Source organism: Erpetoichthys calabaricus, chromosome 1 (genome assembly GCF_900747795.2).
Source record: "Erpetoichthys calabaricus chromosome 1, fErpCal1.3, whole genome shotgun sequence".
In the NCBI taxonomy this organism is placed as follows: domain Eukaryota; kingdom Metazoa; phylum Chordata; class Cladistia; order Polypteriformes; family Polypteridae; genus Erpetoichthys; species Erpetoichthys calabaricus.
In genome coordinates, this window is record NC_041394.2 from 347,655,366 (window position 1) to 347,671,072 (window position 15,707).

A 15,707-nucleotide genomic window follows, 5' to 3' on the forward strand; every position below is an offset into this window, starting at 1 on the left:
TATTTTCATGGGAATGGTTTATTTTCCGTTTTACTTTAAAACTTCAGTAAAAAACAATATTTGGAATTAACTTTTCTTCAAGATTGCATTGAATTTTGATTCCGTGTTTGGACTTACATCATGACAATGCAACGTATAACTGCCCGTGAGTGAATATTGTTTCTTTATCTGTAATAAATTACCCAACTTTTTTGAATATTTGTCCCTGCTCTTTCTTCTTCTCTTAGCTGTTGACGTGTCTAGAACATATAAAATTATTGTTCTGGTCAAATTCATAAGAGCCGAGAGCGCAGGAAGTGTGTCTGCCACACGACTGAGAGGCTAGATGCTCGTGGTGTTGTTTGAAAATGTTTGTAAGTTGGGTGTGACTTGAAAGAATCTAACAGCAAAAGTCACCGTCTCGTGGGACTTGCTTCCAAAGGTTGTAAGTTTTGTGTGAGTTGAAAGAATCTCATGTTAAAAGTTTCCATCTCGTGGGACTTCATTCCAAAAAGTCCCTCAAAAAGTCACATCTCATCCCAAGATTTTTTTATTATAATATAGAGATATCTTGTTTGTGCCTGGTTTGCTGACATTTTAGCTTTTCTAAGGGCAAAGTTCAGTTCCATTATTGTGAACGGAACATTCAACAAATCATCCGAGTCTCCCTCATGCTTCAATAATTCTTCATTCTCTTTTACCGTAAGCTCCCTTCCTCTTTTCCCTTCCTCACTAATATTATCAGAGCTGTGAATCTTTAACAAATTTCTGCTAACGTCTCTGCTTTCTCCTCTTCACTTGCTGCAGTTAGTTCACCTTCCTTTAAAACTGGAAACCCATACTCTCTTTGGATACCATTAATTCTTTTAATCATACCCCAGTTATAGTTTTCTCATAACTGATCTTTCGAAGTAGGCAAGGATCACAGAACCCATTTGGCACCTGCAGGGCATGCTGGGAATTATTGTCCTTTGGGACAGCCCTGTTGGTTTCCTTGGGTGCCACCAGGGGCTCTTGCGGGAATTTGCCATCTCTACTTTGTGATACTTCCACATGATTCAGAAGGACTTCCAGTGGACCATGTCCTATCACCAGAAGTACTCCCAGGTCCTGGATAAAAGGAGTCACTCTGCCTCACCTCAGGGAGTCAGAGTCCGTGGGGGCAGTGGGCGACACTCACCTGGAGGGCTGAAGGAGAGAATAGAGTCTTATAATTCTACGTTTATTAGCTGTGTTCATCGTGAGAGTTGTTGGCAGCAAGTAAAAATCCTTAATTTGATTCCAGAGTTGCGTTGGGTGACATTGTGTCTGTGGTTTGGAGCTCAGTGGTGCCCCCTTTGTGGTTACAGTGCTTTGGCCACTGCAAATCAAGTGATCAGTGACTCTGTGTCTAGTGACTTATGGATGTCATTTCCATTAGATAGAACAGTGGCAGCAGACAGCCTTTCCTGTGACATGGACAACCTAAAATATGCTTTAATCAACTTGAGAGAGGGGAAACTTCTCAAACCTGAAGCCACTGTCATAAGAAGAATTAGATGAAGCCTCAGAGGTATGCCTAGATTGGAGCACATGTCAACTGTGCTCTCCTTGTATATGTAATTGAGCATTTCATATTGTGAAATCCTCAAGTCATCTGCATCAATATTATGAAATTTCTTCTCCAGCCTCTTATAGCAGTCACCTTGTTGCCTTCACTTCTCAGTATCTTTCATTGTTTCAACAGAGTAAAGAAATCCATATAACTTATAAACGCTTTACATTTAAGAAAACCTATCCTTTTAGATTTTGTAGTGAGCTTGTCTTATTGCCCAGTGTCTTCTCGTGATCTCTTCCTCTACTGGATTCTGGGCCAACTTCTGCCACAGATCTTCATTTCTGATGGTGTTGGCTGGTTGAGCTGTAGAATCCTCCTCAGGCATGCGTTGATAATGGTCTAGAGAAATTTAGTACTTGACGCCAAGGTTCTCCATGTCTCTGCTCAGTAGAGCAGTAGTGATTTGATGTTAAATAATCTGACCTCGGTATAGAGAGTTAATTACCCGGTTTTCCAGACATTTATTAATTGTAGAAATGCTGTTCTAGCTCTACAAGTTCTCACCTTCACATCAATGTATGTATCTCCTTGTCTGTCAACGGCACTGCCTAGGCAGGTGAGAGCCTCTATGTTTTCTATCACCTGGCCCTCCAGAGGGACTGGCTGTGTACCATTATTGCTGACCTTGAGGATCTCAGCCTTTCCCTTATGAATGCTAATGCTCAGCTGTGCAGAGGTAGCTGCCATAGCATTTGTCTCCTCCTACATCTTGTGATATGTGTGGGACTGAAGTGCCAGATCATCTGTTAAGTCAATGTTCTCCAGCTGCGTCCAAGGTGCCCACTGGATTCTGTTCAGCTTATGTGCTGTAGACATCTTCATAATTCAGTCAAATGCATGAATAAAGAGAAATGGTGACAAGAGGCAACCTTGCCTGACCTCGATCCTCATCTCAGATGCATCAGTGAACCTTCTCTCATGGACTGCCCTGCAGGTGTGTCCTTTAAATTAATTCCTTTTGATGTTTACAAGCTAGGTGGATATACCGTAATGCTGGAGAATTGTCCAAAGTGTTGTACTGTAAACAGTGTCAAATGCCTTTGCATCGTCAACAGATTTGACATGAAACAAGGCATCCATTCTATTAACTGCTGAACAATAACACACAGCCTGGCAATCTGGTCTGCTTGGTATATCTGCCTGTTTTGTGATTCCCTTCTAGATGATTTTATTGAAAACTTTCCTTAGGATTGACAGAAGTGTCTTCTTCGTCTTCTTCTTTTGGCTGTTCCCATTAGGGGTTGTCACGGTGGATCATCTTCTCCCATATCTTTCTGTCTTCTCATCTGCATGTCCACTCTCACCACATCCATAAACCTTCTGTTAGGCCTTCCACATTTCCTCTTATCTGACATCTCTATCCTTAACATCCTTTGCCCAATATACCCAACATCTCTCCTCTGCACATGTGCAAACCAACACAGCCTCGCCTAACTGAATTTGTCTCCCAACCATCCAACCTGAGCTGACCTTCTAATGTATTAATTTCTAATCCTGTCCATCCTCGTCACATCCAATGCCAATCTTAGCATCTTTAACTCTTCCACAACCAGCTCTGTGTCCTACTTCCTGGTCAGTGCCAATGTCTCCAACCCATATAACGAAGCTGGTCTCGCTAATGTCCTGTAGACCTTCCCAGTCACTCTTGCTGATACTCATCTGTCACAGATTACTCCTGACACTCTCCTCCACCCATTCCACCCTGCCTGCACTCTATTTTTCATCTCTCTTCCTCAATCCCCATTACTCTGTACTGTTGATCCCAAGTATTTAAAATCATCCACCTTCGCCAACTCTACTCCCTGTATCCTCATCATTCCACTGAACTTCCTCTTATTTATACACATGTATTCTGTCTTGTTCCTACTGACCTTCATTCCTCTCCTCTCTAGAGCACATCTCCACCTCTCCAGGGTCTCCTCGACTATCGCTACAGATCACAATGTCATTAGCAAACATCATAGGCCACGGGGACTCCTGTCTAATCTCATCTGTCAACCTGTCTTTCACCATTGCAAATAAGAAAGGGCTCAGAGCTGATCCCTGATGTAATCCCACCTCCATGTTGAATGCATCTGTCACTCCTACTGCAGACCTCACCACTGTCACACTTCCCTCGTACATATCCTGTACAACTCTTACATAATTCTCTGCCACTCCCGACTTCCTCATACAATACCACAACTCCTCTCGAGGCACCCTGTCATATGCTTTCTGCAGGTCCACAAAGACACAATGCAGCTCCTTTTGGCCTTCTCTAAACTTCTCCATCAACATCCTCAGAGCAAACGTTGCATCTGTGGTGCTCTTTCTTGGCATGAAACCATACTGCTGCTCACTAATTATCACCTCCCTTCTAAACCGAGCTTCCACTACTCTTTCCCATAACTTCATGCTGTGGCTCATCAATTTTATCCCCCAGTAGTTACTACAGTCCTACACATTCCCCTTATTCTTAAAAATAAATACCAGTACACAGTAACTTGGGCAGGTTTGTTGGCCCTGGTTTATTTAGGAGTTCCTTAAAATGATCTTCCCATCTCCTTTGCTGTTGGGCATTTCTTGTTATTGGTTTTCCTTACTTGCCTTCCACTGGCCTCTTTGTCCTAGTGTAATTGTCTGACAACTTCAAGAAATAGGTAAATAAATAATAATAATTAATAATAAATAGATCATCATACTGGTGGACTACATACACCTGAGGGTTTCCCATTGAAAGTGACTAATTCCAAGAACATGGCACGGGAATTAGCAGGGTTTTTTGTGTGGGATGGCATCTCTAATTAAGTCTTAATAGACCAGGGGATGCCCTTCACCTTGGAGATTTTCAGGGAAGTTGCCAAATTACTCAGCATTAAACACTTAAAGACTATGGTATACCATATTCAAACTGATGGTCTAGTGGAGCGGGTCAATCAGACACTCAAACCGATGTAGTCAGTGAGGATAGGAGAAACTGGGATCAGTTACTCCACCTAATGTTGTTTGCCAATCAGGTAGTCTACCAGCCTCCACACAGTTCTCATCCTTTGAACTGTTATATAGGTGAAAACCCTGGGGGTCATTAGACATCCTAAAGGAAGGAAGGCAGGAAGAGAAACTCCCATCTGCAAGTATTGCAGAGTTTATCACACAGTTATACAAGAGATTCACTATAATTTGGCTACAATAAAGCAGAATATGAAGCAGGCATAACCCACATAGGTCCATTATTATGATCGTGAGTTCTACTCTTGATGCTCATTCCCACCTCACACTCCAAATTACTGGCACATTGGCAGGGCCTGCACACAATTAACAAGATGAAAGAGCTAGTTGACTAATTGATGAAATTGACAAAATTATCATTTGTCTAAAAAGGTTTATCACATGAACCTGCTGAAACCATGGATGGAGAGGGAACCCAATCCTTATTCTGATCAGCCCAGTTCCTGCTTTGCTCATTTAAAAAATCACTTAATTTTGGTACTGATCTAACAGACACACAGCAGCAAGAGCTTGAAGCAGCCATCTTGTCTGACCCTGAGGTGATGAATGAACATCCTGGATGGACCACTCTCTTTGTCCATGACATTATAACAGCACCGGGGTTAGTGATCCATGGATGTCCATACAGGCCCCAAGAAGCAAAATGTGTGGAAGTGAAGCATGAAATCAGGCAAGGCAGACGCTGGACTTTGGTGTGATTGAGGAGAGTTTTAGTCTCTGGTCCAGCCCTGCTATGTTGGTGCCAAAGCCAGATGGAAATTTACACTTACCTAAAGCCCCAAGTGGACGAACTCCTTGAACAGTTTGGTAAAGCTCAATATTTGGCCACCCTTGGCATTATAAAAGGGTACTGGAAGATTCATAGACTTCATAAAGGAAAAGACCATGTTTAGCACCCTAGTGGACTCCAGCAGTATTGTGTCCTTCAATTTGGATTGCATAGGGCTGCAGTGACCTTCCAACATCTGGTGGACAGGGTGTTTTGGCCCCACAATTCCTACAATGCTGCCTCCCAGGATAACATCATCATATATTCCAGCACCTGGAAGGAACACGTTCAGCAAGTTTACGCTGTGCTGTTACCACTGAGAAAGGCCAGTCTCCAGATTAACCCTAAGAAATTTTATTTTGGGTTAATTGAAGCCAAATATTTGCCTATGTAGTGGGCTAGAGTACCATTTAGCTGCAGTGTTTGAAAATTGACTCCATCTGAAACCAAGCGGCAGGTCCAGGCTTTCTTGGTGTTAGTGGGGTGCTACTGCCAGTTTGTCTCCCAGTTAGAGGGCAGTGGCTTTGACTGATTTAACAAGAAAGTGGTCTACCAATACAGTGGTATGGGATACAACATCAGAAACTGCATTCCATGACCTGAAACAAGACTTAACGTCAGCACTTGTTTTAATGGCATTTGACTTTACTTTACCCTTTCTCCTCTAGACCAATGCTTTGGACACAGCTCTTGATGCCGAGTTAAGCCAAAGCGTTGATGGTGTTGAACACCCTGTCATGTTCCTGAACTTTAAACTGGGCAGATTTTACAAAAGAGACCACTCGTGCTGCGGTGGGTTGGCGCCCTGCCCGGGGTTTGTTTCCTGCCTTGCGTCCTGTGTTGCCTGGGATTGGCTCCAGTAGACCCTCGTGACCCTGTAGTTAGGATATAGCGGGTTGGATAATGGATGGATGGATGGAATAGAAAATCAGGTATGTGGTGGTGGAACACTATGCTTTGGTGATCAAGTGAGCTAGTAACCAACTGAGATACTACCTTCTTGGCCAAAAGTTCACTCTTGGCACTGATCATGCAGTGCTCCAGTGGATGGCACTGCACAAAAAAACAGATCCACGTGTCACTAGCTGGTTCCTGGACCCCCAGGCTTATTGGGTCAATGTCTTCCATCATCGGGGTACCTTTCAGTCATGTTATGTGCATGCGCTTCGGAGACAGTTTAAGGGCTCTGATGTTAGTAATTTTTCAGTGTTGGTTCTCATATATAACTGGTATCTTGCATCACATGATACACTATATTGCCAAAACTCATGGGACCCCCAATTCCAAATCATTGAATTTAGGTGTTCCAATCACTTCCATGGCCACAGGTGTATAATATCAAGCACCTTGGCAGGCAGACGGCTTCTACAAATATTTGTGAAAGAATGGGTCACTCTCAGGAGCTCAGTGAATTCAACCATGGTACCATGATAGGATTCCACCTGTGCAATAAGTCCATTCATGACATTTCCTCACTACTAAATATTCCACGGTCAACTGTTAGTGGTATTATAACAAAGTGGAAGCAATTGGGAACAACAACAACTCTGCCACAAAGTGGTAGGCCACATAAAATCACAGAGCGGGGACAGTGCATGCTGAGGCACACAGTGCGCAGAAGTCACCAACTTTCTGCAGAGTCAATAGCTACAGACCTCCAAAAGCTGAAGAACAGTGCAGCGTAGACAGAAAGCTTCATGGAATGGGTCTCCATGGCCGAGCAGCTGCATCCAAGCCTTAAACCACCAAGTGCAATGCAAAGTGTCGGATTGCAGTGGTGAAAAGCCCACCGCCACTGGACTCGAGAGTAGTGGAGACGTCCTCTGGAATGACAAATCATGCAATCCGATGGACGAGTCTGGATTTGGTGCTTGCCAGACTGCATTGTGAGAAGTTTGGTGGAGGGGAGATTATGGTGTAGGGTTGTTTTTCAGGGGTTGGGCTTGGCCCCGTAGGTCCATTGAAGGGAAATCTTAATGCTTCTGCATACAAAGCCATTTTGCATAATTTCATGCATGCTCCCAACTTTGTGGTAACAGTTTGGGGATGGCAACATGACTGCACAGAGCCCTGACCTCAATCCAAAAGAACACCTTTGGGATGAATTAGAGCAGAGACTGCGAAGGAGCCAGGCCTTCTCGCCCCAACATCAGTGCCTGACCTCACAAATGCTCTCCTGGTCACAAATCCCCATCAACACACTCATACACCTTGTGGAAAGCCTTCCCAGAAGAGTTGAAGCTGTTTGAGCTGCAAAGGGTGGGCCAACTCCATATTAAAGCTTATGTATTAAGAATGGGATGGCATTAAAGTTCATGTGTGTGTTAAGGTAGACGTCCCAAAACTTTTGGCAATATAGTGTATCTGCTTGGAACGATAAGACCTGAAATCCATTTAAATGAGCAAGTATAAAACAAAGACTCCCATCATGATAAGAAAAAGAAAATATCTTAAGTGGTGCTCAAAAATGTGATAGCAAGTAATTTACTCAACAAGCCATTGCCAAACTACTGAAGATAATGGTGCATCTTTAAGTCAGCAGTGCAAAAGGAAGATGACGAAATGGGAGCAGAGTCATCATTGAAGTACGTCATGCAAGATCATGAGGCTTCATCTCCTTGTCCTCCCTGCCCTCGTCTTCACATTACACACTGACCCTGAGCCTTTTCATAAAGATGTCCAGCACTGCCTGCCAGCCACAGACCCAGGATGACACGCATAATTTGAACAGAAATGAGTCACTCAAAACACTGGAATTTCAAAATGTTTCATGTGCTCAGAACACAATGGTTGTCCTACAGATTGCCACACACTGGCCAGGCACGTAACCTGTTTGATTTAATTGGGTATTAAAAAACACTTTTGAGCAGTTTGTGACTTCATTGGAGAGTCAGGCCAGTTTGAAATACATTAAAACCCAACCACATAGCATTTTTTAGGGACCCGTGTATGTGTGTTTAGGGTTGGGGAAAGTGTTAAATTCAGTAAGTGTGTTAAATGAAGGAGATTGTCCTCAGCTGGTCCAGATCCCATTAATACAGGTCTGGGATTACAGTGTTCAGGTTTTTAGTTTTTCAGTTATTTTTAGGCTTATTAGTTATAAATGAATCCTCCTTTCTTCTATTTAATTTATGCAATTCTTATTGCCCTTTGTTTTTTTCCCAATTGTTATTCCTTTTCATGCACACCTTTGTCCTGGTGAGCCCCATGACCAATTGCAGGGAGGTGTGTACAGTAATCCCTCCTCCAGCGCGGGGGTTGCGTTCCAGAGCCACCCGCGAAATAAGAAAATCCGCGAAGTAGAAACCATATGTGTATATGGTTATTTTTATATTGTCATGCTTGGGTCACAGATTTGCGCAGGAACACAGGAGGTTGTAGAGAGACAGGAACTTTATTCAAACACTGCAAACAAACATTTGTCTCTTTTTCAAAAGTTTAAACTGTGCTCCATGACAAGACAGAGATGACAGTTCTGTCTCACAATTAAAAGAATGCAAACATATCTTCCTCTTCAAAGGAGTGCGCGTCAGGAGCACAGGCTGTCAGAAACAGAGAGGAAAGCAAACAAATCAATAGGGCTGTTTGGCTTTTAAGTATGCGAAGCACCGCGGCACAAAGCTGTTGAAGGCGGCAGCTCACACCCCCTCCGTCAGGAGCAGAGAAAGAGAGAGAGAGAGACAGAGAAAAACAAAACAGTGAAAAATCAATAGGTGCCCTTTGAGCTTTTAAGTATGTGAAGCACCGTGCAGCATGTCGCTTCACGAAGCAGCTGCACAAAAGATAGCAATGTGAAGATAATCTTTCAGCATTTTCAGTCGAGCGTCCGTATCGTCTTGGTGTGCAAACAGCCCCCCTGCTCACACCCCCTACGTCAGGATCAGAGAAAGTCAGCGCAAGAGAGACAGAGAAAAGTAAGTTGGGTAGCTTCTCAGCCATCTGCCAATAGCGTCCCTTGTATGAAATCAACTGGGCAAACCAACTGAGGAAGCATGTACCAGAAATTAAAAGACCCATTGTCCTCAGAAATCCGCGAACCAGCAAAAAATCCGCGATATATATTTAAATATGCTTACATATAAAATCCGCGATGGAGTGAAGCCGCGAAAGGCGAAGCGCGATATAGCGAGGGATCACTGTACAGCCTTGAGTTTGAGGTTTGAAACCAAACAAAAAGGCGATTGTCACTACCACTCAACTCCCGTTTCTTCACTCACCTGTGGCACAGATCTGATCTGTTTACTGAAGTGTGATTAGCCAAAAAAAAAAAGACATGGACTCAAACGTTTTCAAACAGTATTTACCCCACTTTTGAAAAGACTCTGTTGGATCCAAACGCTTCACATTGCACCCTCACCAGTCTTGTCCTGTCTCATGTCCACAGGTTTCAAAAAGCAGATCTGGCAGTGAAAACTGCTTTTAAATCCACACTGATGGATTTTGAATCCCATTTCTCTTTCTTGAAATAACAAAGCTGACATCCTGCACTTGAAAACGTGAGATAGTACAGCAAGCTGCATCCGACTACGAGGTCGCATCTGTCTGACGCAATCGTTTTTATTCATTCTGCGTCTGCAGAGTACTGTCATGATCTTAGTTATTCATGGATTTTTCTCTGCTTCTGTTTAAGGAATTTTGGAATACTACCTCAATGTTTTGTTTTTTGACATGCAGAACATGAATTCTAAGACATTTCTTGTGTATAGACTTTATTAAAATAATATTGAATACTGGACTTGGCTCAATTGAAAAATGAATTTGAGAAGTTAAAAAAAATAAAAGGAATATCACTTTTAGCTGCACATGAATGCAACTTAAAAGGACATGGGCTTGTTCAGGCATAAGATCAACAACAGCATCCAAGGATCAGTAAATGTGGAAAAACTCTAAATATTACGTTGGGGTTCTTCCAGTATTATTTAGTAACTAATTTTGGGTGAGGGTGCCCTGAAATTTGAAGGTAGATATGGGTAAGCTTCTGATTTACATGTTGCTGAAGGAGGAGGGCAGCAGATTCTGTACGTTTTTTCCAAACATTTGAGTATCCACAAGTGTGGCACACTGTCAAAGACTTTCTTGTAATCCACCCAAGACCACACTCAGATTTTGTCCCTTTTTGCTGCACTATATTACAATTTTTTCAGCAATAGCTGGTCTTTTGTTCCATATGATGATCTTTCGTTTCCTTTATGTTCTGTTGTCTTTATGTTGTTTCCTCCAAGTGACAGGAAATTCTCTTGGCATCAATTACTGTGAAGTTTATACACTGTAGAGAGGTAGGTTATGGGTCATTTTTTGGTTCTTATGTCCGAATTTTTCTGTGGACTTGAAGGTTCATTTTATTGTTGAATCATTTGCCACATTCAGATCAATGTGGCTCCTAATATGTGCAAGTACTTTCATAGACCTGAAGAATGCCATTGCTAATGAATCCTTTTCCATATTTTGAACAATATGGCTTCTCTCCAGTGTGAATTCTTCTGTGGATTTAAAGGCTAGTTTTTATTGCTGAATCATTTTCCACATTCAGATCAATATGGCTTCTCTCCAGTATGAATTCTTAGTCAAAATAGTCCAGCTGTACTCCTATTCTCTTACTCTCTTTACAGAGAGAATTCAGCATAGCACCTGCATCAATCGGCAGTGGCGGCTGCTGCTTCACCACCTGAGGCCACAGGTCCAACACGCCCTCGACCCTCTGCAGTTTGCATACCAGGAGAAGGTGGGAGCGGAGGATGCCATCATCTACATGCTACACTGATCCCTCTCCCACTTGGACAGAGGCAGTGGTGCTGTAAGAATTATGTTTCTAGACTTCTCTAGCGCCTTCAACACCATCCAACCTCTGCTCCTTAGGGACAAGCTGACAGGGATGGGAGTAGATTGATACCTGGTGGCATGGATCGTGGACTATCTTACAGACAGACCTCAGTATGTGTGTCTCAGGAACTGCAGGTCTAACATTGTGGTCAGCAACACAGGAGCGCCACAGGGGACTGTACTTTCTCCGGTCCTGTTCAGCCTGTATACGTCCGACTTCCAATACAACTCGGAGTCCTGCCACGTACAAAGTTCGCCAACAACACTGCTATCGTGGGCTGCATCAGGAGTGGGCAGGAGGAGGAGTATAGGAACTTAATCAAGGACTTTGTTAAATGGTGCCACTCAAACCACCTACAACTGAACACCAGCAAAACCAAGGAGCTGGTGGTGGATTTTAGGAGAGCCAGGCCCATCCTGGACCCTGTGATCATCAGAGGTGACTGTGTGCAGAGGGTGCAGACCTACAAATACCTGGTAGTGCAGCTGGATGATAAATTGGACTGGACTGCCAATACTGATGCTCTGTGCAAGAAAGGACAGAGACGACTATACTTCCTTAGAAGGTTGATATCCTTCAACATCTGCAATAAGATGCTGCAGATGTTCTATCAGAAGGTTGTGACGAGCGCCCTCTTCTATGTGGTGGTGTGCTGGGGAGGCAGCATAAAGAGGAGGGACGCCTCATGCCTGGACAAACTGGTGAGGAAGGCAGGCTCTATTGTAGGCATGGAGCTGCACAGTTTGACATCCGTGGCAGAGCAACGGGCACTGAGCAGGCTCCTATCAATCATGGAGAATCCACTGCATCCACTGAACAGTATCATCTCCAGACAGAGGAACAGCTTCAGTGACAGACTGCTGTCACTGTCCTGCTCCACTGAAATACTGAGGAGATCGTTCCTCCCCCACACTATGCGACTCTTCAATTCCACTTTGGGGTGTGTGTGTGTGTGTGTGTGTGTACACCTTAACATTATACAACATTATTGTCTGTTATACCTGATTTTTTATCACTCTTTAATATTGTTTTTAATCACTATGCTGCTGCTAGAGTATGTGAATTTCCCCTTGGGATTAATAACATATCCTATCTATCATTCCTAATAGTGCTTCCTTTTACAAATCATAAGGAGTTAAGGTGATTGGTAGGATGTCAAGATGGGCCTGAAAATTTCCCTTCATTAGTTCTGTTGATTCCAGCACTATCACCGTTTTTTATTCTGTCCATTGTGAGTTCTTCTGTGTACTTGAAGATTGTCATTGGTGATGAATCCTTTTCCACATTCGGAACAGCAATATGGTTTCTCTCCAGTGTGAATTCTTGTGTGGATCTGAAGAGCACTCTTACGAGAAAAGCATTTTCCACATTCTGAACAACAATATGGCTTCTCTCCAGTGTGAATCCTTGTGTGGATCTCAAGAACGCTCTTTCGAGAAAAGCATTTTCCACATTCTGAACAGCAATATGGCTTCTCTCCAGTGTGAATCCTTGCGTGGATCTGAAGCGCACTCTTTCGAGAAAAGCATTTTCCACATTCTGAACAACAAAATGGCTTCTCTCCAGTGTGAATTCGTCTGTGGACTTGAAGGTTTATTTTATTGCTGAATTGTTTGCCACATTCAGAGCAATATGGCTTCTCACTGGTGTGTGTAATTTTGTGTACTTGAAGATTGCTAATGCTGATGAATCCTTTTCCACATTCTGAACAACAAAATGGTTTCTCACCAGTGTGAATCCTTGCATGGGTGAGAAGAGTGCTACGGTGGGAAAATTTTTTGCCACATTCTGAGCAAGTATATGGCTTCTCTCCAGTGTGAATTCTTTTGTGGACTTGAAGGTTTGCTTTATTGAAGAATTGTTTGCCACACTCAGAACAACAATATGGCTTAACTCCAGTGTGAATTTTTGTATGGTTATGAAGGCTGCTGCTGACAGTAAATCCTTGTCCACATTCTGAACAGTGGTACGGCATCTGTCCAGCATGAATTGCTGTGTGTCTTTGAAGGTAACTACTGGTGGTGAATTGTTTGCCACATTCTACACAACAATATTGCTTCTCTCCAGTGTGAGTTCTTCTGTGAGACTGAAGGTGGCTGCTGGTGATGAATCGTTTGCCACACTCAGAACAGCAATATGGCTTCTCTCCTGTATGAGTCCTTTTGTGGATTTGAAGAGTTGTTTTACTGACAAATTGTTTGCCACATTCAGAACAGGAATATGGCTTCTCTCCAGTGTGAGTCCTTCTGTGGATTTGAAGAGTTGTTTTATTGACATATTGTTTGCCACAATCAGAACAGCAATATGGCTTCTCTCCAGTGTGTATTCTTGTGTGGGTCTGAAGAACACTCTTTTGAGAAAAGTTTTTGCCACATTCAAAACAACAATGTTTCTTCTCTCCAGTGTGAATTCTTCTGTGGACTTGAAGAATGGCGTTCCTGATGAATCCTTCTCCACATTCTGAACAGCAGTATGGCATCTGTCCAGTATGACTGCTTTTGTGTCTTTGAAGGTAACTATTGGTGGTGAATTGTTTGCCACATTCTGAACAACAAAAAGGTTTAGGTCTAGTGTGTGTTCTTTTGTGGGACTGAAGGTGGTTGCTGGTGATGAATTGTTTGCCACTTTCTAAACAGCAATAGGACTTCTCTCCAGTGCGAGTTCTTCTGTGGATTTGAAGGTTTGGTTTAGTGACGAATTGTTTGCCACATTCTGGACAGCAATATGGCTTCTCTCCATTGTGAATTCTAGTGTGGTTCAGAAGATGGTCGATTTGCTTGAACTGTTTGAAACATTTAGAACATTGATGCACCTTCTTTTGTGTTTGACTCAGATTATTATTTCTGGATATAGATTTGCTTTTTAGACGTTTCCTCTGCTCACGGTGGACTGTGGTGGAGTCTGAATTGGGTATTTCAAATTGAGTATTGACTGCATCTTCTATCGTTAGAGAATCATCCTGCAAAGAGGCGAATATCACACTCTCTATTCCAGATGTTGGTTTCTTCAGGTTTTCATCATTTGTTGTCTGTTGTGGTCCATATTGAAGAGATATCTGAGGTAATGAGGATAAGAAGAAGCCACCATCATCTTGTGAATCTGCGGAAATAAAACAGGGCTTTTAAGAAGTATTGAAAGAAATCTACCAAGAGACAACCATTTAGTGTCAAAATGAACCCAACTGGTGCTCCAACCCCAGGACATTTATTTAATTTATTCTGAATTGATTGTAAACATAAGTGCAAAAGAAAAAAAAAAAAAAAAAAAAACAGAGTCAGAGAGGAGTAATAAAGAGTGGACCTGGACTGTTTAAGTTTTGAGCTGCCCTCCATTAGTATGTTTTATTGAAACTTATAACAAATACAATATCAAATTACATTAACTGTCTGTGAAAAACACCAGTAGACAGAAGTCTTTGTGAAAACTGTCCGTACAATTTCACTTCCTGAATTATTATTGCTCATAGAAAGGGACCATTCATGTAGTCAGGGAGAAGAGACAGGAATAGCAATCGGATCAGACACAACTACAGTAGTAGTCATTCAAAATGCACAGTAAAACTTTCTGTCACAATAGTTTATACATGAGCAACTGTGTAGCATGTATGGCTAGCCCAAATGACCAAACGCTGGTGCTTATGATGGGTCAGCTGTTAGTGTTACAATGCTTGTTGAAAGATGTCCAGTGATGATGTGAAAAATAAATAATAAACCAAATGACTCTGAAGCTTTTTATAAAAATCTTTAGAAGAACCATCATCTCAGGAGAGTCCTGTTGCAGAAAGAACCGCTATGAAGATTTTTTTCTCTCTCTAAATTGTGTGCCGGCCTTGTGCTGTCCAGAAAAACCTCTGGTCACACTGTAGTAAGAAATGCTACCAGACAGCACCAGAGTCTCGTGTTCAGGTTATGAGAGGTTTGGAGCCTTTGCAATTTTTTTTCCCCCCTTCTTATCGCCCCTTGTCCTTTTTGACCTGAAAGCTGCTAGATTCTAAAACTGAGGTGCTGTTCTATGAATTTAGGACAGTAATAGCAAAGAATTTTTCCAAGCTGCTGGTGGTTGCAAGTTGCTCTCACTTTACTCAACATTTAAATCTCTATGGCTGCATTTTTTCAGGTGACGACAATGTCAGGGGATATCATGATGCTCCAATGCCAACTGTCACAGACCAGGGGCTATCATGATGTTCTAATGCACAACTGACACAGACCGAGCACCTACATCCCAGCGTTATCTGAATGCTATTTTGTGCGAGTCTGTACAACTCGCTTACGATGGCTCAAGGTAAGTTCATGTGACTAACAGAAGTGTGCTCATACACATGGAATATTTTACAAAGGCTTCACAGAATTTAATGGCTGAAAACACCCCAGTTATGACTACTTCACTTCATTATTTTACCGTTCATTTTTAAAATGCACTTATTGTTGAACTTTACATCTGCTCAGCCACTTGGAAACATTGTAAGATGCTTGTCCGGACTTTTAAGTTTAAATTATGGACTGTGAAAAGCATCTGAAGTAGGGACTGGCTAGGTTGCCTCTGTATTAAAA

The 15,707-nt window shown here is 42.5% G+C and overlaps 4 protein-coding genes across 6 annotated transcripts in view; 2 read left to right on the forward strand and 2 right to left on the reverse strand.

The window, feature by feature from the left end:
• The window catches only part of LOC114668454 (zinc finger protein 883-like), a 492,666-nt gene that overhangs the window by 182,351 nt on the left and 294,608 nt on the right, over nucleotides 1-15,707 (forward strand). The window lies entirely within an intron of this gene.
• LOC114668248 (zinc finger protein 345-like) overlaps nucleotides 1-15,707 on the forward strand; it is a 394,673-nt gene that overhangs the window by 182,309 nt on the left and 196,657 nt on the right. The gene's annotated exons all lie outside the window — the stretch shown is intronic.
• LOC114669347 (zinc finger protein OZF-like) overlaps nucleotides 1-15,707 on the reverse strand; it is a 314,266-nt gene that overhangs the window by 60,072 nt on the left and 238,487 nt on the right. The gene's annotated exons all lie outside the window — the stretch shown is intronic.
• LOC114668418 (oocyte zinc finger protein XlCOF6-like) overlaps nucleotides 12,230-15,707 on the reverse strand; it is a 34,143-nt gene continuing 30,665 nt past the window's right edge. The window contains exon 3 of the mRNA XM_028824178.2: nucleotides 12,230-14,253. Within this exon, the coding sequence (XP_028680011.2) occupies nucleotides 12,362-14,253 (1,892 nt within the window). The 3' untranslated portion in view covers nucleotides 12,230-12,361. The remainder of the gene's footprint in view (nucleotides 14,254-15,707) is intronic.